This window comes from Lutjanus erythropterus, chromosome 5 (genome assembly GCF_056507025.1).
Source record: "Lutjanus erythropterus isolate fLutEry1 chromosome 5, fLutEry1.hap2, whole genome shotgun sequence".
Classification (NCBI taxonomy): Eukaryota; Metazoa; Chordata; class Actinopteri; order Lutjaniformes; family Lutjanidae; genus Lutjanus; species Lutjanus erythropterus.
In genome coordinates this window covers 11,023,889-11,049,380 of record NC_139321.1, presented here as the reverse complement: position 1 = coordinate 11,049,380, position 25,492 = coordinate 11,023,889, and the positions used below count along the sequence as shown (strand labels likewise).

The window sequence follows — 25,492 nt, the reverse complement described above, 5'->3', positions numbered from 1 at the left end:
AAACAGTAGGGTTTTACCAAACTATGCCAGAGTCTAGACTGTAGTTATAAAACAGAAGAACAAATTAATTGATAAATGTGATAATCGATTCATCATTTAGGTCATTTGTTCTACAGTTTGGGTGATCTGTTGAGAACATCAGTACCCTATACCTATACCCTCACTATAGTGAGACTGAACCACTGTGTCCGTGAACAAAACACTTAATCCGAACCAGTTTTTGATTGGTTGCTGAGTCTGACATCTGAGCTCAAAAGGGAGTTATTAAAAAAATAGAATTCTTATCATATTATGTGCCACATGTGTTGTGTTTGTGGAGCATAAAACCTCAAAGTCCTGTCTTTTAAACAGTTCCCAGTAGATGGCAGCAGCAGCTCAAACACACACAAGAGCAGAAATAACATTAATTCCATGCTGAGCTCATTTCCAATCAGACCTCATCATCCTCTGGCTCCATAAATGTCAGGTTTAAATCATATAAACTCCAGACAGCCCACTTTACTTTTCTACCGAGCAGTCATAGCGGCTGGATGAAAATATCTCATTGTACCTATGTGCTGCCCTTTGTACCTGGCAAATTAAAGCAATTCTAATTTAGGGGACTAATTGGTATTTAGCTAAAGTGAAAAGGATCAGATGAGTGCAATTTTTTGAGGGGTTTTGTTTCAGAAGTGTGCAGTGACTTCTGGTAAAAACACTAAAAATGTACCAACTGTTGGTTAAACGATTAAAATCAGAATCAGATTTTTTTTTTTTTTGCCAAGTTGATTTTCACATACAAGGAATTTGCTGTGGTTTGTTGCATAACAATAAAAATAATATGAGAAAAAAACATATGGACAGAAAGCAAGTCCAGATCATTTAATAGGAAAGCAGGAAAAGCACAAATGTGATTATAACACTGAATGCTCAGTGCACTGTGTGTACATTCAGTCTGAAATTCAGACATAATTAACACCTGTGCTTTACCTGCTATGTCAGGTCAAACTGACAAATGAATGAATATGAAAAAGCCTGTGTTTATATTGTATTCATGGTCCCATCAAATTATATTTCACAGCCACTTAATGAGGAAACCAGATAATTTTATAGTCAGATACTTTTTTTGCAATGACAAATTAAAGTCCCCACTCTGTAAAAATCAGCAGGTACTTGATTTTTTTTTTTCAAGCAGATTCTTTCCAGCTATTTTTGATGTTTTGACATTTCAACAAATTCACAAAGGTTCACATGTGACTCATCTTGGTTTCACAAACCAGTACTGGGTTTTGGGAAAAGTATTAAAAGTTTATCTTCACTTTCCAGAAAACAAAACAAAATGCTGCAGCATCCCGACATCCTATCACACCCCGGGATGTTAATGATTAATGATTAATCAATTAAGTTAAGAATTTAAGATTTATAAGATTGTATCTTATAAATTATTAATTATTATTTGATTGTCAGAATTTCCACCTATTGGTTAAAGAAAACAAATAAAAGTTAATGTTAAAAGTAACTAATACAATAGTAGTAGTAGCAGAGTAGTTTTTGAGACGAATACCTTGTACTTTTACTTAACTACTCACGTGTTATTGAGTATTATCTTAGCAGTGTAGCAGTTCTTTTACCGGAGTACAGATTTTCAGTGCTCTTTCCACCACTGCTGATTATAATGCTCTGACAACATTGTTGTGATATTCATGCCAATAAAAGCACGTGAATTTGTCTAAAATTCAACATTTATTTAAAAACAAAATTAATATATGATTCTTTGTAGTTTTAATGACCCCTTTTTCATCTATAAATGGTTATTTATGGGTTATTAGTTATTTTTATCATTCTGACGACAGCGGAGCCAAAAATACCATTGAGGAGAAAAAAGGCGTATTGGTGTATTTTGAGTCTACGTTATACCCGTAGTTCCATGCTATCAATGCGGAAGCCGCTGTGAATGGCAACATCGCTAACTAGTATTAGTATTTTTATTCTTAATTACAGTCACAAATTCATAATATAGAGGTAGTTTATTAAACACGGAGACTCGCGGCTTTGTAATATGTTATTTGACGGTGTGTTGGTCTGAAATGGGATGTTATGGCTTTTTATCTTCTCCTGTATTTGAGTAAACAGTGCAGGACGCGTCTCGTCTGTTGCTAGCTTCTGTAGCAAGTTGTCTTACTAACTTACTCGTCCTTAAAGTGTCCGTCAGGCAGCAAGATGAAAGTACGCTCGTCTGTGTTCGCCTCGTTTATTTTAATATGTGAAGTGATTGGCATTGCCCTCTTCCTGCGGGGATTTTTTCCTGTACCTGTCAAGTCTTCTCTCTCATCCAAGAGCAGGCTGTCAGATCTGCCAGCAGAGCCGCTGACAGGTGAGTTCACAGCATCATCTCTTACCTGCCTCCTTTATACGACACTGTATCTGCCCGCGCTGGTGACTGTAATCTGCTAACACTCACAAAATACTTGCTTCGTTTACAGGAAGCTCTCCCAACTCCTCTCGCCTCCCTCAGCCCCTGTTTAAGAGGGTGGTGATAATGTTAGTGGATGCCCTGCGGGAGGACTTTGTGTTTGGACCCAATGGTCGCATGTATATGCCCTACACCAGACACCTGGTGGAGAGAGGCTCCACCAACAGTTTTGTGGCCAAGGCGAGACCCCCGACTGTCACCATGCCCAGGATCAAGGTAAGATGTTTCCACTGTGTGCCACTCAGGGTTCATGATGTGGAGATACAGAGAACAACTCACCCATCAAGTCTGTCCACCATGTTACCCTACTCATACCATCAAGTCTGGTATAACTCCTTTGTTTTCGATTGGCGGGTCATAATAGATGAGTCAAGTCAACCATTCAGACCCAAATGATCAGTGTTTCACCAATTCTTTCCAAATGTATATTTATATATATTATATGCAAAGCAATGTCAGATAGATATTGGAGAACCCTCCAAAATAAGGCTAAACAATATGAAAAAAAAAAAATCATACTGCAATTATTTTGACAGCTACTGTGACTGTGATATGAAGCACGATTTTAGTGGCAGTGGTAGGGCTCAAAATTAACTTTTTTTCCTTAGTGTCCCTCAACTACCTCAAATTCTATTTTCCACAGTCCCAGACTTAATAATCGTCCCATACTAGAGTTCTTTTATTCGTTCTACATAATAAATAACCTATAGTTTAAAGATTGTGTAAAGCAACAATATAAACAGTAAAAACATGCGTTATTAAACACCCAGCCAATTTGAACGATTAATAAAATTGGCAAGTGGATAGAATTAGGTCTCAAAGTCCTGAAAAAATGAGGAGTGTTCTCTGTGCAGAAATGCTATTTTTTTCTTTCTGTGTGAGGTTATGGGACCTGAAGTGAGCTGTTGTGAACTGCCGGGCTGGGTTGGACTGAGAGAGTCACTTAAAGTCTGTTCATAACTGATTGTAAGGAGGGTGGGGGGGTAGGAGGCCTTGTCATTTGTGAGCTGGTTCATAGGGCTTATATAGCGTCGAGGACCATGGCTCTGTCATGTCACTGAGCCGTGTTTCAGGTCTGCCCAAAAAATCCTCAACACACAAATTCTGATGAACAATTTCACAGTCTACCTTCAGAATGCAGTACTACATAGTTCTCAGTGTTTTCTGCAACTATAATCTAACATGTATAATGTGTTTAGAGGAAAAACTCCCCTTTTCCTTTACATGGACTTCAACAACTTTGTTTTAATAACTCGCATCACTTCATTTACTCACTCTGGTCCAACATGGAAGTTCTTCTAGTTGTTCTCTGCACTTATATCTGGAAAAAATTTAAATCACCCCACATGTAGGTGTTTGACTACAGCTTTCATCATTCTTTTAGTCACTGGTTGAGTTATTGTGTCTTCTTCATTTCTAATTGATCAGCAAATGCATCACAGAAAACTGCAGAGCAAATGCAAACCTGATTCTGGCTTCTATACAGCCAAGGAAATTTACAACCACACACTTTGAACATATCTCATAGTATATGAATTTTATTTAAACACGAAGACAGTGTTTAAACTTTTAAGTGTGTGTGAGTTGCTGTAGAGTTTATGCTGATGCCATGACTTTGAGCATCTAAGAACTAAATTAATCTAAGTCTATATTCCATGACACATACATGTGTATACATGTGTGTCACTTGCAGTGGTAGGGTTTTCTACTGTCCCAGCCGCCATATCTTTGTGTCCCAGGTGCTATTTTTATTGTCCCCAGGACAACGGGACAGCCTTAATTTTGAGTGCTTGGGAACGGTAATACTTGCATTTTATTTTCACTGGCAAAAAATAGAAATGATGATGATGTGATTTTTTTTTTTTCCTGGGGTCTGTACCAAACAAGGATGCTCCCTTATGTCTGGAGAATATGATTTGTAGGCTGGGGCATCTCTGTAGCACCACAATGCTTCATTTATAGTGGAATGTTGTGACACATTTTACCTTTATCAAAAAACTGCAGCTCCTGCGATTTGGATATTGCACTCGGCCATATTGTGTTTTCAATAATATTTCGATTTATTTGCTCAGCTCAACTCTGAAACAGCCTGTAGACTCTCACTTTAACCTATAATGATGGAGTTCTTTACAGGATCAGCCTGGTGTTATTTTATATTTTTCTTATTGTCAACAAATCCCATAAAAAGCCAACAATGTGTTAGTCCGTCTGAATACTTTCTGACTTCCTGTTCCCGTCTGTGGCTCTCAGCCCCAAGCCCATCTGTTCCAACTGAAGCTGTACATCTTAAAAAAAAAAAAAAAAACAAAGGTCACAAATAGCCTGTGCGGGGAAAAGTAGTTTCCTAAAATAGGACTAACTGTTGGTGGTCGGGTAAACTTTGATTTACTCTCAGTTTCCAGTATATCAGGTCCATCTTGCTGAAGTTAATGCAGTCTAACACAACAGCTCTGCAGTAAATCCTAACAGTCACATGTTGTTTGAACTGTTTTTATTAAAGTGTTGATTCAACTGAGTCATCATTTTAGAGGATGCAGTTTGTGATACTGCTGAACTGAACTGTGTTACACTAAGAGGTGTTTGTCCACTCCATTTATGTCGGCGAGGGCAAACATCACACCCTTAAATCAACATTTGAAACTGTGCTGTTGTCAAGAACAGTTGCAGCTAACTGTCATTGTTATTGTCAATTAATATGTCAATTTATTATCAATTAGTTGATTAGGTGACATCCTAAAATGTCTTGTGTTGTCCACAACACACAAAAATTCAGTTTACTGTCATAGATGAGGAAAGAAACTGGAAAATACTCACATTTAAGAAGCTGAAGTCAGAGAAGTTTTAATTTTTGTCTTAAAAAAAAAAAGACTCAAATGACCATTTTGATGATTAATTGATTATCAAAATAGTTAGCAGTTAATGTAATAGTTGACAGCTTATCAATTAATTGTTTGAGCTCTGTCGTCAAGACAGAAACCCTTTAGGTTAACTGAAGTTAATGTTGAAGTTGATGTAAAGTTCAAACTGACCTGATTTTGTAAAATATATTAAATTACTTGTCGGGCGTTTAATGCCATTATTCGGTAGTAACAGAGAATTATACAGAAAATGATGTGCGAGAGAGGTGGAGACTAACATGACACAAAGGTCTCCCGCTGGAAGTCAAAAGGAGATGATGTGATTCATAGTTGCCACCTTAAACCCTCAGCCACCCTGGCACTCCAATCTGATTTTAAGAAACCCTGCATTAAGTTTGTTATCCTAAGTTTGTTTGCCTTACATCAAAAGGATAGTTCACCCAAAGAAGAAAAATCACTCAGGATGATTGAATGGCGGGTTTAATTTTTTCAGTCCACAAAACACTGGGGGAGTTTCACAGGAGAACTAAATTATTTTCATTTTTGGGTGAATTATCCCTTTAATCTCAAAGAAGAGAAAAGATGCTTCGAACAAGATTTGCTGTAGCTACTAGCTGATTTCCATCTGTGGTGAAAATATTTCTGAAAATTTTTGTGTGAAAGTAGTTCTGAGTCAATTCAGTAATGTAACTGCATGACAAAATTAATTACAAACATGTTATAGGATGAAATATTTAAGTTGTTTGCTATGCAGAAACACCAGTAATTTACTGCTTTAATCTTCACAAATGTGAGAATTTGCTGCCTTTTTCTGTTTTTTATAATTAGAGAGTCAAATATCGTAGGTTTTAGATTGTTGTTCTGCCAAAAGAAGCAATATGAAGTTGTGTTGTTGGGCGCTGGGTAAATGTGACTTAAAAAAAAACCTCTAATATTGCCAATATTTCATCCAGGCCATCATAAGAGGTGCAAGCGTTGGAGCCAAAAGTGCCCTCGCAGTATTCCTGTGAGCCCAGAATAATCATGTAAAAGAAAAGTGCGAGGAGCATTTTGAAAAAGGTGTTAAGTTTTCAGCCTTCAGCTGCAAATAGGGTTAGATTGCAGAATTTGGAAAGGGTGAAAACATGGTGCGTTGTCACACTTGGACGATGTGTCATCCTGATGAGAGTATTTTGGGAGCGGAGCCAGGAGGGAATTACAGTCGTGTCATATGTGCTTTCATGACAGCTGGTTGAGCTGAAACACGCTTAGATTGTGGGCAGAAAGAGTCAGCGTGTTGTTGTCAGTGGTGCTGGAGAGATTCTGCAAAAAGGAACGATTCTCCAGGAAAAAAAGAGCGGCTCGGTCTCGTCTTGTCCGTGTGGGTGCTGCTGGGCAGTGGTGAGGTGGTGGGAAGGGGATCTAACAGAAGTTGTCAGGTGAAGCAGAATATTCAGCCCGAGTGTCGGAGGGGCAGAATAAAAGGCAGCATTCATGCCTAAGCTTTGGTGGGAGGAACGAGGATGTGCTGACAGCGTCAAGCTGTTGTAAAGATAGAAGAAGATAGGAGCCAAAACTCCGCTGTGGAGAGTCCTGCTGCTTCACATCCACAATGTGGACAGAATCCTCCTCGGTGATGGCTGATAAATGTGCTCAGGCAGGTAGGAGAGTGCAGGCTCAGCGATCTGCGGGTCAGCGAGGGCTGCAAAGAGCATGTGTTGGTTGACAGTGTGGAAGAGAGTGGACAGGATGAGCAGTGAAGAAACCACGAAGGAGGATGAACAGGAGTTCACTAACAAACTGAAGTCTCACTAATAAAAGCCTCTGAGTCTGATCCAACACAGTGTGGTACACTGTGAGGGAGAAACTCACTGGATGTTCATATATTTGTTAATATTAGAGACATTGGAATGATTACTTGATCAATTAAATCAATTACATTTGATAATTGATTTGAGTAAGAAAGTTATTCTCTGATTTCAGCATCTCAAATATGAATATTTGCTGATTTCTTTACATCTTTATGATAATAAACTGATTATCTTTAGGATGTCATCTCGGACTTTTGGAAAAACTGATTGGGATTTTTCACAGTTTTCTGACATTTTATGTTCCATTTGGGATGAATCGGATTCAGTAAGTGAATAAATGAATAAAAGCCAGCAGCTTTCTAAATTTGTGAGTGTCCTAATCAATAGATATTTAATTTTTTATCACATAAGACAAACAAAAGCTTCAAATGCTCACTACTGAGAAACATCCAAACACTCCAGAATCTAAAGAAGGTCTATCAGATGTGACAGAAATGCAGGAAAATTAACCAAATTTGAGCTCCAGTCCAATTCGATGAATCAACAATGAAATTAATTGCCAGCTATTTTGATAAGCTGTTAATCATTTTGAGTAAATTTTAAGAAAAAACGTCAAAATCTCTGATCCCAGCTTCTTAAATGTGAATATTTTCTAGTTTCTAATCTGTGACAGTAAACTGAATATATTTCTGGACGTGTGTGTGTGTCGTCTTGGACTTGGTCTTTGACAAACACTGATCAACACTGCATTGACCAAACTGATGAATTAGCTGAGGAAATAATGGACAAATTAATCAACAATGAAAATAATTGTTATTTAATTTCCTACATATATGACAAACTTACTTAATCCTTAATCCTCTTTGTCCCTGCTGGGACATGAGGCTTTGACGATGTGCTTCTTGTGCAGCTCCTTTAACTCAGCTGTCACAGTTCGCCGCCAAGTTGTTTTGGGCCGACCTTGCTTCCTTTTCCCTGATGGCGCTGGTTTTACATCGCTGTTGTACAGTCAGACCTTTGTTCTTCAGGACGTACTGTTTTGACTTTCAGAGGCTGGATATGACAAAGCATTAAATCCTCGAGTGCTGTAAATAGTGACTGGATGGCATTTTTACTTGAAAAGTGACTCAAAAGACGAATCCATTATAGTTTCTATGAACTTTCGGTTGATTTGATTGATTATTTGACACTTGACATTTTCTCGATTAGTTGTTTTGCCTCAAAGCCCAAGATGAAGTCCTCAAATATCTTATTTGGTCCAGAACTCAAAGATATTATTGGAGAATTTGGACTTTTTTTCTTTAAAAAAATTACCCAAATTATGATCAAATCGATTATACATATCGATTATTTATATCAACTGACAACTAATCGATTAATTGTTCAGCTCTAATCTCTAATATGATTGATTCTGATGATCAGCTAATTAAGTTTAGTTTACAAAAAACAAAAGAAAAGTTTTTACAGCAGTAGCTCTTGTTACTGTTGAGTTTTTGATCCACCGTAGAAGAAGTGAATCAACTGTAAGTGAATGAAGGAAAGCTTGCTTGAACAGAACTATTCCTAGTTGAAGTTGTCTGTCATGAGTTGAAGCGGGTCAGTGGTGATGATGGAGGAGGGATGATGGGATAAAGCTGAGTGTGATTGAGGTGGACTCGCAGGGAGACAGATGTTCTTCCATAATCCGAGGGTTTAGAGGAGGATGCGGTGATCATGGAGGGGAAGGGCCTTAAGGCAGCTTGGCAAAACAGCTCCGCGAAGACGTGAAGATTTGTTGATGGTCAAAAGACTATGTAGAGGGGAAATCGATAAGAGAGGAAATTCAAAATAAAATCTTTCTGATTTAGAAGCACAGACGTGAAGGGTTTATGCTGCAGCTGAGATGTACAGTACAGTCCAGTATATGGAGGAGAGGAGGGATCGAAAATGCCACTATCACAGCTGTCCAGAAACGTGTAAGTTTGATTTGCAGACCTGGTGAGAGCGTACAGGTACATCTATAAGCCCTACAGAAGGGCCAGTTAATCACATTTTAGGGGGCTGAGCAGTTACAGCAGATTAAAAGCACAACACCCTGCAGCTTTTAGCCTCATGTAGTGACTATACTGCTTTATATTCCTCCTCGTCTATTGACAGTCTTTTTCAAAATAAAACACTGGATTGGTAATTAATTAAAGTAGAGATAATTAAAGGGATAGCCTGGATTATTTTAAGCGGGGTTGCATGAGGTACTTATCCATAGTCAGTGTGTGACCTACAGTAGATACAGTCGGTATCAGCGTGGAAGCTAAACAGTGTACTGTACTGCTGTGGACGGGATCAGCAGCAAAAGCTGTTTTAGCCACTTGTGAAAGGTCCACCTAAAAAAATTATTATAAGTTTGTATAGTGTATGCTATATTTAGAATATTTACACTGCTTTGCTTTGCTGTCAGACAGCCTTTTCAGATTTATACAAGGCCAATATCACTCTCTCCAAACCAACCAAACTCCACAGGCAAAATCAGTAATTTTACTTCAGAGAACACAGGCGTCTCTGGTCTACTGTTGCCTCGATCTTTTAGTTTGTTTGTTTTAGTATGCAACTTCTGTGATTTAAAAGGATAACCAAAGTCACACAATAACACAAACAAACAAACAGCTCGAGGCAGCGATAGACCGGTAATTCTCAAGTTCTGAGAGGTAAAATTACTGTTTTCACAGTAAGGGTACACTTAAACTTGCAGTGATATTTTCAGGTAGACCTTTTTGAGTTCAGTTCATTGCTTAGCTTCCATGGTGGCAGTGTCCCAACCATAATCTACTGTAGTTAATACACTGACTATCTGACTACTATAAGCACCTCATACAACCCCACATCAAATAATCTGAACTATCCCTTTAATACACATGAGAGCCCAATGTAATATAATTTCAAGATATCCTCACAAAACAAGCTTAATGTAATTGCCTTGAGGCCACACAGTACTTTTCTGTACACAGAGATACAGCTTTCACAGAGCTTCAACAACATCAGAAGTATTTAGGTTGAATTGTTCCATCACAGCACTGAGATTTTGTGACACACCAGTAGGTGGCAGTACAAACCAGCCACCATTAATGCCCGCTATCACTGCATTGCACCCAATTAACTGGTATGACACAGCCAACTAACCTAAATCATAATCTCTCAGTGGCACAGCCATTAATTTACACACACATTAGACCTAACACTGCCTGCACTGTATCTAATAAAGTTACAAGCCTCCTGCACACATGCAGCACAGTTCATTCTCAGGTCTCATTCAGATACACAGTTAGGTTTTACTATCTAGTTTATTCTTGTCTATGTATTTTTTTTTATTAAACTGCCAGGCAGCAAACAGTTGTTATACTGGAAACGCTACCCCGGAGTCGTCCCACTAAATTTAATGCCTCCAATTTTACTGGGCTCTTTCTGACCATGACAGGAGAAGAAAAGAAGTTCCCAGTCCTGTATTCACATGCGGGCATTTGAGGCTCACTCTCGGACTGGCACAGCAGCAGTCAGTGGACATTACCGAGGTGGAGGATTTGGACAATGAATTCAGTAAATCATAACAGTCGCAGCAGCAGAGCTGCTGAGGGTGTTTGACTGGCTGGCTCTGGCTGGGTTGTATACCCACACATACTATTGTGTTATCTGGTAATAAGACCTGAGAAGATTGGGGATATGTTTAAGTTAAAGGAGAATAAATTTACTGTTCTAAATCATGAAAAGAGCATAATATGTTGTCAGAGATTAAGAAAATGTGCTAAGTTGAAATACTCCATTCTCAGAGAACAACGCTACAGCCGTGGTATCCTTTGAAGTTTGCCCATTTCACATGAACTAGAGTTCAAATTAATGCCAAATGTTCACCGAACGAGTAAGTGACTATTAATGACTCACAAGAAATCTTTAATAATCTTTTAGGAGGAGTAGATGTTTATAATTGAGCAATATGTTAATGAAGTTTGGCAGGATGTCACTGAACTTAAACTCCAGAGTCTGTTTTCGTGTCGGCGTGTTTTTGTTTTCAGGATAACGAGCTTAGTTTAGTCAGATTATTGACAGTTATTCACAGATAATCAAGGAACAGTGTAGGACATGTCGCCACTGGTTATTGTCAGATTACTCGTCTTGCACTCCTGCAGTGTTCCTGCTGCCTGCCTGACCTTCCTTAAGTCTGGGGAGGACCAGTTGGGGGGAACCAACTCACTTTAACCATAGACTGTATATTAAATAGTGTTTCAACCTGTCTAATATATTGTCTGTGTCTCCAACTTGCTATTTAGAGTCCAGTACTCATTTTTGGATGCACAGTTGTTACATATTGCCCCTTTAATGGTACAGAGTCTTCCTTTCAGTAGTCAACCAAACATAAGTGAAAAGGAAACTGAGAAATCTTCTGCCAGCCTTGAAGACTCGAAGTCACAACCCCCTTCCGTCTGTTTTTTGGCACCTCTACAAGTTTTGATCACAGTGCCGGAGAGAGTCTGCATACCCCACTGATATTGTATTTGACATTTAAGCAGTGGCACATCGTAAGCCGAGACACATACTGTGGGCCAGTAATTAGTATGTTGATGAGTCACTGATTCGTTTGGGCAGCTTCTCAATGTTTTTTGGCATCTGGAGAGACTTTAAGATTTAGGCTTCTTTTAAAACTTTTTCACTGAGCTCTTGCACATCTCCAGCTGATGGTGTTCTTTACAGTAGAATTATCTCCATATGCCGCTGCGTTTATTGTTGCCTAACAGCAAAGTGTTTTTGTTTTCATCTGAACCACTGGTTTCATTGGTCAGACCGTCTCTATTAATAGTCTGGGGACCACAGTGAGACTGAATAGGCGGACCGAGAGGACTGCGTTTGAAGCGGAACCATCCGTCTCGTCCTGAAACAAGCATCTGCACCGGCAGGAGCAAAACAATCGCACAGGAAGGAAGCGGTAAATAATTGAGCTCTGGAACAAAGCTCCCAAAATGAGGCTCAAAAATCTCAGCTTCACTTTCCTGCCGGAGCGATACCTGTGAATCGGCTGAAAGGTTTCTGATGTTATGTCATAAAGTCTGTTTATAAGTTTGTCATTGTTAGGTTGGAGACACAAACCTCTCAAAGACACAATTTGATAAAAAATGATTGTCCTTGGAGAGTGTGGTAGCAAATAAGGAAAGGTTTGAAAGGTTTGTGACAGTTCTTGAGGTTGTTTTAGGGGGTGTGATATCTTTGCTTTATTGCTGTTTGTCTCCTGTGTCTGTGAAGGAGTCACAGAGTTGCTGTAGAACAAGTACCCACACAGTAACTGTGCACAAACTGCTACAAAGTGTTTTGCAAGGAAATAAACCTCAGTAATATATAAAAACTGATTCTAACAGTGAAGTATTTTGTTTTTTTTTCCTTGTCCAGTTAGGCAGGTTTGCCAGACATCTACTTGGCCAAAGTCAGTCTTCACCTGGCTCTGCACAAACTGTTTCATTTATTATTACTGGTTATCAAATAACAACAAAGACTGAGGTCAATTGTCATGTTTAATCTAGAGCTACAGTATCTGTAAAATGTCAGAAAATAGTGAAAAATGTCCATCCCAATTTTTCAAAAGCCAAAGCCCGAATATATTCAGTTTAATATGATAATAAACATATTACTGATGAAAAGTGGGAAGTGGGAAATCTCCATATTTGATTTTCTGCAAATTTTTGCATGAAAAATTACTTTAACCATTACTTAATTATCATATATTTTTACCCAGTTGGGCATTTAAGTTGTTGAGATAGCCAGATGTCATCTGATGTTTTGCTCCCCCTGGGCAAGTGAGCAATCCTTACTGTTGATCCCTGGAGAGTGGTCTGGTGTTGTGTCCAAGGGCGCACTATAATTTCAGCGCATCTTAAAAATGAAATATTGGCATCGGCTTGAAATGCTGATATGACAGGCCGATAAGATGATACTTAAATTATGTGCAATCGGTATGAATACCTCGGCGACGTGAAGGTTTTTTTGAAATGTCTGAAACGGATATCAAAGTTGCTATTTGTAATGATTGCTTAGTGTTTGTCATATGAGGAGGAGCCAAATCACATTCCTTCACCACTACAAATTTAGTCACACACCTTAAGAGCATCACTCTGATAATGACAACTGACAACGAGTTAGTGAAGAACAAAGAGAAAAAAAGCTGATCAGCAGTAGTTTTCTTGTTTTGCCCACTGAATGTGTGTATTTTGAAAACCATTGTATTTTATGTACACATCTGCCAGTGGGATCACGAAAACAGTCAGCATCATAATATGTAAATTCCACAACAGGAGAGACTTGATTTTCTCCACAAATAGGTGGGAAAATATATGTGCATATTTCGGTATTGCCGTCGGCTATCAGCCATAATGAGTTGAAAATATTGGCATATCGCATTTTGGCAAATATCCATTATTGTGCCCATAGTTCCCATAGCAGTTCTCTCCATGTTTGCGGGGGAGGTGTGTTAGGGGTAGCAGGGTAAAGTAAGGGGGAACACATGATGAAGAAAGATTTGCCACAGTGGCAGAACAATAATACACTTGGAAATGGTAGGAGGCTGAAAAGTTGTCTGTTTCCACATTAACCATGGCCCGATGGCCCGTGGATATGAAAAGTTACTCCATAACTGCCAAATAGTAAATGCACATGGCTCACTGTGGCCATTAAGCTTTATCCATGAAGTGTGAGTCTCCAGCAACACGTTACAGTTCCACAAGCATCCCAGTTCATTTGCACCTTTCAAGTTCAACACTCTAGGAAAACAGTGAACAGTACTTGGGGCTACTGAAGCGTGGGTTCACTATAGAGATGTGCCGATCCACTTTTTGATTTTTACTAACACTCCTTTTTTCTTGATGTTTATGATTTTTCACTGTTATTATGATTATCATCATTATTATTATTGGGAGCAGTAGTAGTAGTAGTAAGATTGCATGAGGCTGAAACTGAATATCAATCTGGAAAGCTTGTGTAGTTTGTGTAATATCACTTGTGTAATGCCGTACCTCAATGGGGCATTGTAGGATTTTGGCTTGTTGCAATCACATTTGCATAAATAGATGTTTAAATTTAATATTTTATTTTCCAGAATCCAAGTGGTAGTGTTTGTAATGTGCTTGTCATGCATTTGTAACATGTTTGTGGTGGGTTTGTTCAGAACATGGTGGTTTATGTTGGTAATTGTCATTTTCGTGGTGGTTTAATTTTACATTATGAGTGAGGCAGCTAGTACATTTCTTCACTCCACCTGTATCGTATTACTGTAATGTTGAATGCTTTTCTCTTACATTACTTGCAAATTCAGAGTAGAAGTGAAAAGCACTGAACAGCTGTGATGTCACTGTGTTGAGCGTAGTGTCTTCAAACTGAAAACATGTGTCAGATACATGGTATTTAGATTAAAATGTGAATCTGTGACGTGACTCTGATACCTGATGAATGTCTTACATTGATATCGGGCCCCGATACCATACTGAACTGGATCAGTCCCATCCCTAGTTCACTAACCTTACTCAAACAGCTAAATCAATTCTTGCAGAAGACTATGAAGAAGGAAACATGAACATTTAGGGGTGAATGGATGCAGGAGTTTGAAGGACCAGTGTGCAGGAATTGGTGAAATCTAGTGACGAGGCTGTAGGTTGCAACCAATTGAATACAACTCAGTCTCACCCTCCCCTTCCTGTCCTGTTGAAGCTTGTGGCAGATCTTGAGGTTATTTGAGGAGGTGCGATATCTTTAGTTTATTGGTATTTGTCTCCTGTGTCTGTGGAGGAGTCACAGTGTTGTTATAGGAAGGCACTCACACAGTAACCATGCACAAACTGCTGCAAAGTGTTTTGCCAGCAAAAAAAAAAAGCACTAATATCTAAAAACTGATAAGGTGAACAAAATACCCAGATGTGAGCTGAAAAAAACAGGGTTGTTTAAGGGCAAATACATCAACAATAAAGCAGATAAAATAGTGTTTTAAGAAGTGATTTCAGAGATGACTTTGAATTTGCCAGCCCAGCTCCCCTGACAGGTTCCTCCAACACGGCGGCCCTCACACAATAAAGGCTGGTCACCTCTGATTTTAGCCTGGATTTTTGAGCGTCCCGCAGGATCTCGGGCTGTGCTCCAGGCAGCTCATAGGGGGTTTAAATAACACTGTTTCCTGCCAGCATCTGCAATCTCATGTCTCCTTCAGTGCATAAAGACAAGGCCTTTGTACTTCCCCCTCGACGATGCAGCAGGCTCTCTCCTGACTCCCAAAGCAGGCTGTGTTTTCCTTGTCAGTCAAATGGAGGCCAGTGTTGTTTTATTTCAGATTTTTATGATGAAATCAGTAGAAACTGTAGTTCATAAATGACATAAATCTACCTGATTCAGCTTTCAGCTTCCATATGTGGCAGCCAGATTGTTTTGGGCTTGTGGGAATTAGTTTGTGAATCAGTGCTATATCAGTTAGATAAACGGGATGTTAATCAATTTAATCTATCTCCTTTTTGTGAAAATTATTGATATATAAAAACAGTTTTTACTGAACACTTTACTGCAGCACAAATCTTAATTAGCTGGATTAATATGATGAAACTGTAAGGTTGTATGACACCATTAAAAGACAATTATTGTTCAAAGGACAATGACAAAAACATATCCCTCCCCAGGCTCTTACCACTGGCAGTATCCCAGGCTTCATTGATGTGGTAATGAACCTGAATTCTCCCGCACTGCTGGAAGACAACCTCATTTGGCAGGCCAAAACAGCAGGGAAGCGGATAGTCTTCTACGGAGATGACACCTGGGTGCGCCTCTTCCCCAAACACTTCATGGAGTACGACGGCACGACGTCCTTCTTTGTGTCTGACTACACTGAGGTATGTTTGAGTCAAACAGCCAGGGGTTGGCTGTTTGAAATATATTGAGTGATGTATTTTCTTGCTCTACATCAATAAAGGATTAAAGCACCTGGTGGCTGATATGATACAGGAGTTTTACATTAAGAAATTCTGAAAGAATTTATGAAACCTTATTTTCTGCAGTAGCCACAGTGTTGACGTTTAAACTGCAGGGTTTGACATTTAAGTGGAAATAGACAAATTGTTTGCCTTAATTTGTCATGTCATTATGAACTAAATATTGATTACACAGTGTAATGACTATAGAATAATGACACCATCTGCATTTAGGCTGGTTCCCTATAAGCCTCGCTTGGTCTGCCACAGAACATTTTCCATGGAAGATTATGTCTCTATTGTAGACCAAACAAATTCATGCATTTTCTCCAGATGTTTTCTTCTAATGTTACTCCCCACTCCACCCCAATGCCGACCCCTGCTGTAGCTATTTGTTTGCATGAAGTGATAATGTTTCTGAGTGCATTACAATGCAATAAGGGTGTCACAATTTCAGTGTTAAATTGAAAGTCAATCACAATCTCCAGCCACCTACTAGCAGCATCCAGCACGTGTCTGAAGAACAGCACTACAAAGATCACACCAGATACCATATAGAAACTTTTTAAAGAGGAATTAGAAACTGTAAATGATAGTTGTCAGGGTATAAAACCAATGATCTGTTGATCTTTACAAATCAAGACTAGAATGTCTAACAATGGCGTAGCTGTTGGTGCAAAAAAGTTTGAATCAAATCTAATTGTAGCCTCAAAAACTCTCAAAACTCTGACACGCCTACTGTGCAATGCACATCATTACAGTGGCTTCTGCCTCATCCCAAATTCAATATAAAATTACAACAATTTCAATTTACTTCTTCAGCTTTCATCTTTCTTCTCTATTGTTTCCAAAGTGTTGTTGATCATTTCTTCATGGAGCTAGGCTAAGTAAGTAAATGGACAGCGATCCAGTGTTGTGTCAAAGTGTGTTCCCCCCGTCAGAGTGTGAAGGGTGGGTTCGGATTAGGTGTGGCGGAGGGACGGGGAAGCAGATTTTGGGAAAAAAAAAAGTTACTCCGTGGCCAGGAAATATTCCATTTATCCCCATACTAATGAGACTTCACCAACACAACATTACAGTTCACAAACAGCCAGATTCCTTCACACCTTTTAATTCGACACTCTACAAGTGCAGTGAATAGCACTTGTTGCCAGCTAGCTACCGATGTGTCGAGGTTACTGAGGTATGAACGGAAACAGGAGTTAAAATGGGTAGAATGTGACACATCAAAGAATGTAATGTGCCGTGTTCGCCTGAGAAGTCTAGCTCGTTTTTCATTTGAAACAGTGCCCTCAGGAAACACCACATCACAATTCATGGAAAAAGCGGACTCACAGTCAAGGAAATCTGTGTTAAGTTATGTTAAATTGTCTTTCTGCATTGTTTTTCCACAAGTTTACATTTGGGCCACTAAAAAAAATACTGGAGGCCCATGGGACCAGTGCTTATAAAATATTAGTGTCTGTCCCTGTGAACTAAAGATTTTGCAGCATGGCTCAAGCGAATCATCACGATTCACTTTCACCTCAGGCGTTTCTTTTTGCGAATATGCCAAATTTGTTTAAAATAGAAGTCGAATCGTCCCAGAAATCATGTTTCTGTGTCATTAAGAAATAGAAAAATGAAGCCTGTATAATTATGAAATATTTGCTAAAAATCCTCCTGTTTTCTTTTTTGATTATTCATGAAGCATTGTGAGTTTCTTGCTGGATGCAAAAAGCTTTTCTCTGCATTATACAACAATATAATCTACACTCAGGTAACCCCAGTCTGCAGCTGCTATGCAAGTATTCTAAAACATGCCAGTACCCTATACACACAGCGGTAATGATTAATTAAGCATTGGCTTATTTATTTTTTGTGTGCAATATGCTTTACATGTATGTCTGGAAATGATTCAGTCACTGCATTATCTACGAGCGAGCTGCATTAAGGAGATGAAGGCAACTGATCCACTGGGGAGGCACAGAGATGAGATCACACAAAAAACTGCTCATCAGTTAGCTCCATATGCCATAGCTACGCATCTACTGTGGGACTGTATGCAATCTGTTCTTGTTTATACTAGGATACTGGTGCTGCAGATTTTTGAGCCCTTTACCTGAAGTGTGGGACGAAGGTAAATATCTGCTGGAAAATCTTTGCCTGATTATAATCATACAATTATCAGACTCTGTTACAGCTTTGGGTAAATCTCCTTTCAGCTCTGTTTTTGTTTGCTCTCTGAGGCAATTGTGAATAATATCAACCCTAAACTGGTTATCAGTTAAAATCCTGTAGATCAGTAAATGTGCATCTTTTCTGCATCATGTCTCCATGTAGGTTGACAACAACGTGACCCGTCACTTGGATAGCACCCTGAAAAGAGACGACTGGGACATTTTGATCCTCCATTACCTCGGCCTCGACCACATCGGTCACATCAGTGGACCCCACAGCTCCCTCATCCAGCCCAAACTCCTGGAGATGGACGACATCCTGAAGAAGATTCACAGCGCCCTCATCTCAAAGGTGAAGTCTTATCCTAATGCTTTTACTTCATGTCGCACGAGAGGATTTGGTTTCCTCTGTTTTTTGCTGTATGAAATTTGTTGCGGTTTGTTTTGCAAAAGCGTCGAGGAAGTTCTGGAAATTTCTGTGAAGTTTTGAAGTTGCACTAATCAATAATTACATATGATCAGTGGGTCAGTGTGAATGGCTCGTAGTGATGAACCCACAGAGACTTATGAGACTGCAGTTCCACTTTTCCACTTTTTTTCACCTCATTGTTTTGATTTTACACTCCAACACTTCACTGTTGTGATTTAGTGTCACTGCTTTCATTAACCTTGTTTTATGTGGAAGGCTGATGGGAAAAAAATGGGAAAAAAACATAAAATGCCTCCTTACTACTCGTCTGGTGTAATCTAAGTCTCCTAAAGCCCTACACGCCAAGTTGACTTGAAAGACGTCATATTTTCAGCCTAAATCTTCACCGCAGGTCCTTAGCTTGGAGCCACGTTCGTGTGTGTATGTGTGTGCACACAGTCTGAACTGGGAGTGAATGACAGTATGGAGGCATTTTATGTTTGTACTTTGGTTGTTTTTGCCGTTTGAAAACTGGTCACCATTCATTTAAATTATCTGGGAGATTCTGCAGCACTGTTTTCCTCTGAAACTCCAGCTATGTTTTGTGGACTAAAAAAAAACTAAACCCCACCTTCAGTCGGCAAGAGGGCGAGCAGATAATGATTGAATTTTCACTTTTGGGTGAACTATCCCTTTAAAGGTAACAAGTTTAACTCTATCTATTGTTTACTCAGTGCATTTGAAGATACATGTTTGGCTTCCAATTTCCAATTCAAGTTAATTAGGCTGATTTGCTCTGTGTGGTTGCGCTGCTGCTTAATTTAATTGTTGCTTGTCAACATCTGTTCCTCTCTCTCTTCATTAAACTCAACATTAGACTTCAAATGTTCAATAGTAATTTTAACATTTTCTAAGTGTTTTTAGGGTAATTACAGAAGCAGTCTATGCCATTGTGTGGTAAATAAATGAAATATGCAAATGTGAAGTAATGATCAATAGTTAATATATTAATGTGATGCTATCAGGGAATTTTTAGCACTATCATTTTTTGGATGGTCATTTAATTACACAGATAATTTGTAGTGTTTCCAGCAGTTATTATGTTATCCGTTGCAGCAGCCCCAGAGATTTAATAAACTGTTAAGCCTTTGTGTTATCTTTAATTTTGTCTTTGATCAGTGTGCAGGTCTTGTGGCCTTGTTTTCTCTGTGCGGTCTGACAGCTGCGCATGCATATTGTCTTTGTGCCGTGTGTGTGTTGTTAATGGGCATTGTCTCGCTGTCATTCATCTGTGTAGCTTGTATTTAGATTGTCAAGTCGTGTCAACACGAGCCTACAATCTCCCTCTTCTCCCTCATCCTCTTGCATCTTTGAAATAACAGAGAGAGAACAGAAGCCAGGCACAGATATCATTGTAAACTTCTCCTCTTTGCAGAAGACACACTGAAGGGTATTTCTGGAAATGTTGAGGCAACATTTCACCACATCCCCAAAGTTGTTAATTCTGTCTTGTTAAATCCTGTCTCTCCAGGCTCATGGTGACATCTGTGCATTGTGGGCAATGGCAGCCTCATACGTGCTCCCAGTGAGCTCTTTGAATGAAATGTTTGAAAGTCTCGCTTCAGTCACATTAGTGAAAGCTGTGGCTGTTCTTTTCTGTTCAGCAGCAGTGTGACCTAAAAATAGACGCAGCCCAGTGGGGTCTCGCAAAATACCTTAGAAGCTTCTACAAAAACAACTGTGTTTTCTCTGATCACTACATGCTTTTAACATGTGTTTGTGTGTGTGTGTGTGGGGGGGGGGGTGCATTTCCGAGTGTTTGACTGCACACGTGATGCTGCTGTTGTTTGCAGCTGCATCCTTCAGTGCTAAAATAAATGATGGCTCCTGCTGCAGCACAGCGAAGGAGAAAAACAGGGTAGCGTTTGAATGACGGCCCTCAAAGTTTCCGTTGTAATGTGATGCGTGTAGCCCATTTCAGCGAGCTCATATTAGGGGCAGAAACAAGCTGTTACCTGCAGAGTGGACAGCCACAACACTCTCCATTAAAACATGATTGGAAAGCAGGACCTCCTGGTTATAAAGACCTCTATCAGACCTTTGTGTTAATGGAGATCACATGGCCTCAATCTTCTTCAGATTTTAGGGTTGGGCTGCTGCTTTTGCTGTTTGAAGTGCAGAACTTCTTAAACCTGACCCGCAGAGTGGCATGAAATCTTATTTCATAAGAGATAAATGAAATGTTGCAAGTGTTGAGACTTTCGTATCTGTTTTTTATTTTACTTTCTTCCCCTCTGTTTTATAATATTCTGTCCTGACAGAAAACTTGAACGTTGTTCTGTTACTGAGTTTTAACTTCTATACAACATATGTACAATTTACCACAGTGGGTCTTTTTTATTGTTTGATTTTGCGCCACAGCTCTGCTGGATCAGCTATTAGAAGTAAATTTTCATCGGCTCCACCTGTCATGTCTAAATAAGGTCTGAGTTGCTCTAGTTTTCACTTTGTCTCTTACAATTATAATGATGTTCCTTAAGGATTGATCTTTTGGCCATTATTCTTGTAGTTTTCTCAAACTTTTTACAGCATGTACCACCTCAGAAAATGTTTGTCTCTCCAAGCACCACCATTATAACTGATGTTAAAATACAGCAGATGAGTCAAGTTTACACAGTTTACTGTTAAGATTATTTATTGACTGTTGTCATATACGGCCACACTGCCTTCACAGTGAGGCAGTGGTTACTGCGATCACAGTTTAGCGTGCAAATATATACAGGAACAGGACTATGTGGCAGGCTGATATTGAAGCAAAATTATTTCAGGAAAGACAAAATTTCTTTTAAATTACATTTCAGCAACCCCATGGTTTAAGCATTTTTATTTGGAATTTTGTGTTTGATTATATGTTTTTAAATTAATTTATTTAATTCTTTAAATTGAAAGAGATTCCTCAGTGTACCACTAGAGGGAGCTCGAGTACCATCAGTGCTACTAGTACCACATTTTGAGAATCCAGGGTGTATTTGCTGATGACACAGCTGTTCTCTATAGACGAATCAGGCAAAGTACCAAAAGTTAACAAGCTGCCATTGCTGCAGCGGCGTCTCCCGTTACTTTAGACAGCAATGTCTAGGAAGTCGGAAAGCACCCGTACAGTTCAGCTGCTCCACCTGTAGTGTCAAACGCCAACTTTAGAAACAAACAGAATGGAAAATGCACAAGCCTCAACTTCACGAACAGTGCCGCTGTCTGAGACCAGAGGCTCTGCAGAGATTCACAGAACCACAATGATCGCCACAAGTGGATTAAAAATATTAACAGGAAGGAACTTTGCTCCTGAGAATCTTGAAAACCTCTACCTCAAATGTCTAACTACTATGTAAAATTTGAAGAACATTAAAATCACCACCCTAAAAGGTTCCTTCCTCGGTTACTGGTACTGTCAAACGTCATCAAGCCAATTACCCATGTTGTCGCTGTCAGCAGGCAACAGCAGACACAGTTTCTAGAAGGGAACCCCAGACCAGACCAGATTTTAACCGTAATGGTGAAAAATCTCATGAGAGTCTTGCACCGAGTGTGACTGACACGACCTGCCGCCACAGGAATGGCGGCACCACTAGATGGAAGAACATGCAAAGCGGTCGCCAGATTTGTCTATTCACATAAAGACTCTGATAAAATAACTAAAATAATAAGTAAAGAACTTCCTGAGATAAGTTATTGGTTTAACTGTAACAAATTATCTCTCAGTATTAAGAAAACATATTATGTTCTCTCTGGTATTCAGACAGGGGATGATGACCAGCCTTGAAATATAAGCGATAATAATACCACTATTGATAAAGGGACTTTATTTGAAGGGCTGTGCATGAGACTGTCATCACGCTGTCATAAGCATGTCGTGAAACCTGTCACGCCCTCCCTGTTTTCATGAACAGTATTCTGCAATTATTCCTCTTGAAATAACTACACAGGCTCCCGTCTGTCAACATCTCAGCTACAGTTTGGTTTAATTTACAGAGGTTAAATGATATGGAGCGCTCTGCCATCTCTTATTTTAAACTAAGCACCTGCACAGTGCAATCCTAATGGTTTCTTTTTGTGAGCTGCCCACTAATAATTAGTGATTCTAATTAATATGGTTTCCAGCTAGTGTGTGCAATCTTATCTTTTTGTCTTTTTTCTTTTTCTGTCTCTCTTCTCCATCCTTTTCAATAGTTTTTCTCCTTTTATAATGGATTAAGGTAAACACTGGAGAGTGTCCTGATCAAGCGCCTCTCTGCATTTCCTGCTGTTTATGTATATAAGTTTGTATTTTTTGCATATGTGTACAAATCTTTTCAAACATTTAAGGTGATATTTAACAGTATTAGTTCTATAAAGTTGTATATATTTATCTTTGCAATAATGATTTCATACATCTGGATTAAATTTGCATTTGTACTTACACTACTTAAAGAGGCAGAAGCTGCGTGTTTTAACATTTTTTTAATTAGTTTTAGTTAAATATGAACATTTTCAACTGTTAACAATTATTTCAACCATTTATCTATTGTGTTTAATTACTTTTAGCAAACTTCTCTGCTCGCTTGTTAACTAGTTTTCACACATTTTCAATTGCAACTTGTGTTGCTTGTGTTGAGTAGAGCTGAATTATAGAGTTGAGCTTTCCACATACCGCCTAGCAGCTGAAGTACCCCCTGGGGCACAAGTACCCCTGGATGGGAATCACTGATTTACAAGCGTGATTGCGGAGTAAAAATAAAAACCATTCAGCTTGTTTTTTCTTTTTTCTCTGGCTTGATCATGGAGAACATAAGCTATCATCTGATTCAGCATGGTATCTTGTGTATTGGTTTAAAAAAAGGATTTTTATAAAGTGTGAAAAAAGGCTCCCGAAAGAGGTGCTTTCATCCCGGAGAACAGGAGTAAAGCTCTGACTTATCCTAAACAGAGGAGAGGCTCGCTCAGTGTGGGGCTCAGTGGTGTTTAGTGCTGGTCTTGAGGTGTTTTTTTGGGTCCCTTGTGTCCAGTGCCATTTATAACAAGCATCCAAGAGGTAAAATCTAGGACAGAAGGTGGTCTTTTGCTCCGTCTTTGCTGAGTGAGGAGCAAATATAATGGGTCAGCTGAGAACAATGGCACAGTTTGGCTCAGGCCCCAGCCTGCAGTGTTCACTCCAAGTATTTGTCGCTTTTTTCTGTCACGTTCTAACTTTATCATAAAAGTAAAGTTGACATACGCAGTGGTAATCTTGACAGGGATTTTTGATTTGGTTTTAGTCTTAGTTGCTCTCTGAAAATAGTTTGTTAAAAGGACATTTTAGTTTTGTTTTCGTTTCATTTGAGTCACGATTTAGTCGGTGGAATTTAGTTTTAATTTTAGTCTAATTTTAGTCACTGTTTCAGTCATAATTTTCTCACAGTGCCACGAAACTGTAATGTAGTTTGCTGAAGGATGTTTCTCCTGACTGTAAGAATTTAAATGAGAAAGGAGCCACCTAGACTGAGAGTGTGTTACTGACACAGTCTTTCATGTCATATAACAATAAATGTCATTATTGATGCGTCATTATAGACACTGATAATGTTTATTACCGGACAAAACAGACTTTTTATTTATCACTGAGGTCTTCTGCTAAATTTGACATCATGTTTCATTCAGTCCAACTCTGTTGGATGCATGGAGCAAAAATTAATACTGAAGTATGAGCGAGTTAGTGTCTGTATCATAAATCATAAATGATTTTTTAGAATGAGCAGATTAGGGCTGGAGTAAAGAAACCAGAAAATATTCACATTTGAGAAGCTGAAATCAGAGAATTTGGACATTTTTGTCATAAATATCTCAAAATGATGAATCGATTACCTAAATAGTTAGCGATTCACTTAATAGTTGATCAATAATAATTAAGATTTGCAACTCTAATTTACCGTGAGCTGGGCTCCATTAAATTTAACAATATATTAATGGAGAACGGCATTGCACCCCTAATCCACACAGAATATATAACGTTACATTAGTCCTAAAAGGGAATTAATTCAGGCGTCTTTTCAAATTAGTCGTGTTCTTTCCTCACACCTTTAATTCACAAGTCACTCTGTCTCCCTTTTGAAAAGATGCACTCAGTCTCTCTTTTGGTTTGAATATAACAGACAAGTTTCCAAAGGTCGTTTCTCTTCTTTCTTTTCTTTTCTTTTCTTTTCTTTTCTTTTCTTTTCTTTTCTTTTCTTTTCTGACAGACTGCTCGTGAAGAGGAGGCACTAACTTTTAACCTTTCGTGATATAAGGTCCTAATAAATCTCTCATAATGGAATGGTCAGAGGTGTTCTGTATAGGATACTTCTACTGTTGGTCACCCTTTCTGAATTGCCATATGATGAATTATGGGCTAATATTTTCTTGTCAATGTCCAAAACTTGATGTTTTACAGTGAACCATGCATGCAGCAAACAGGTTCCAACAATAGTAGCAGCAAAAGTAGAAGAAGGACAACGTAAACAACATGGATGTTCAGCACTGAGTGAATAAAGTTACAGTTTAATATAAAAGATATAGTTCATTATCATTACCAATGAACACAGCACTGACCCCTTTCAAAATAAAGGCATAATAACGGTTTAATGATAAACAAAATGCTACTGACTGTCTTTGCCAGGCCACATCCAGCCCCCAGGCCGCATTTTGCCCCGGTCTGATTTAACTCTTTAACACGTTGATGCAGCCGTGGTAAGAGTAAAACGGAGCAAAAGGGCACAAACTCAGGTGTTAAAGTACTACTATAGCTGTTAGGATAAAGTCAACCTTTTGTCTGACTTCCAAACACGAATGCAGAATTTACCTCAGCCTTCATCCAGGATT

General features: G+C 38.9%; 1 protein-coding gene across 1 annotated transcript in view; it reads left to right on the top strand.

Moving 5' to 3' along the window:
• Positions 1 to 1,911: 1,911 nt before the first annotated feature.
• The window catches only part of pigg (phosphatidylinositol glycan anchor biosynthesis class G (EMM blood group)), a 96,358-nt gene continuing 72,777 nt past the window's right edge, over positions 1,912 to 25,492 (top strand). Inside the window, exons 1-4 of the mRNA XM_084718780.1 lie at positions 1,912 to 2,353; positions 2,463 to 2,668; positions 15,767 to 15,976; positions 18,377 to 18,565. Of these exons, the coding sequence (XP_084574906.1) occupies positions 2,200 to 2,353; positions 2,463 to 2,668; positions 15,767 to 15,976; positions 18,377 to 18,565 (759 nt within the window). The 5' untranslated portion in view covers positions 1,912 to 2,199. The remainder of the gene's footprint in view (positions 2,354 to 2,462; positions 2,669 to 15,766; positions 15,977 to 18,376; positions 18,566 to 25,492) is intronic.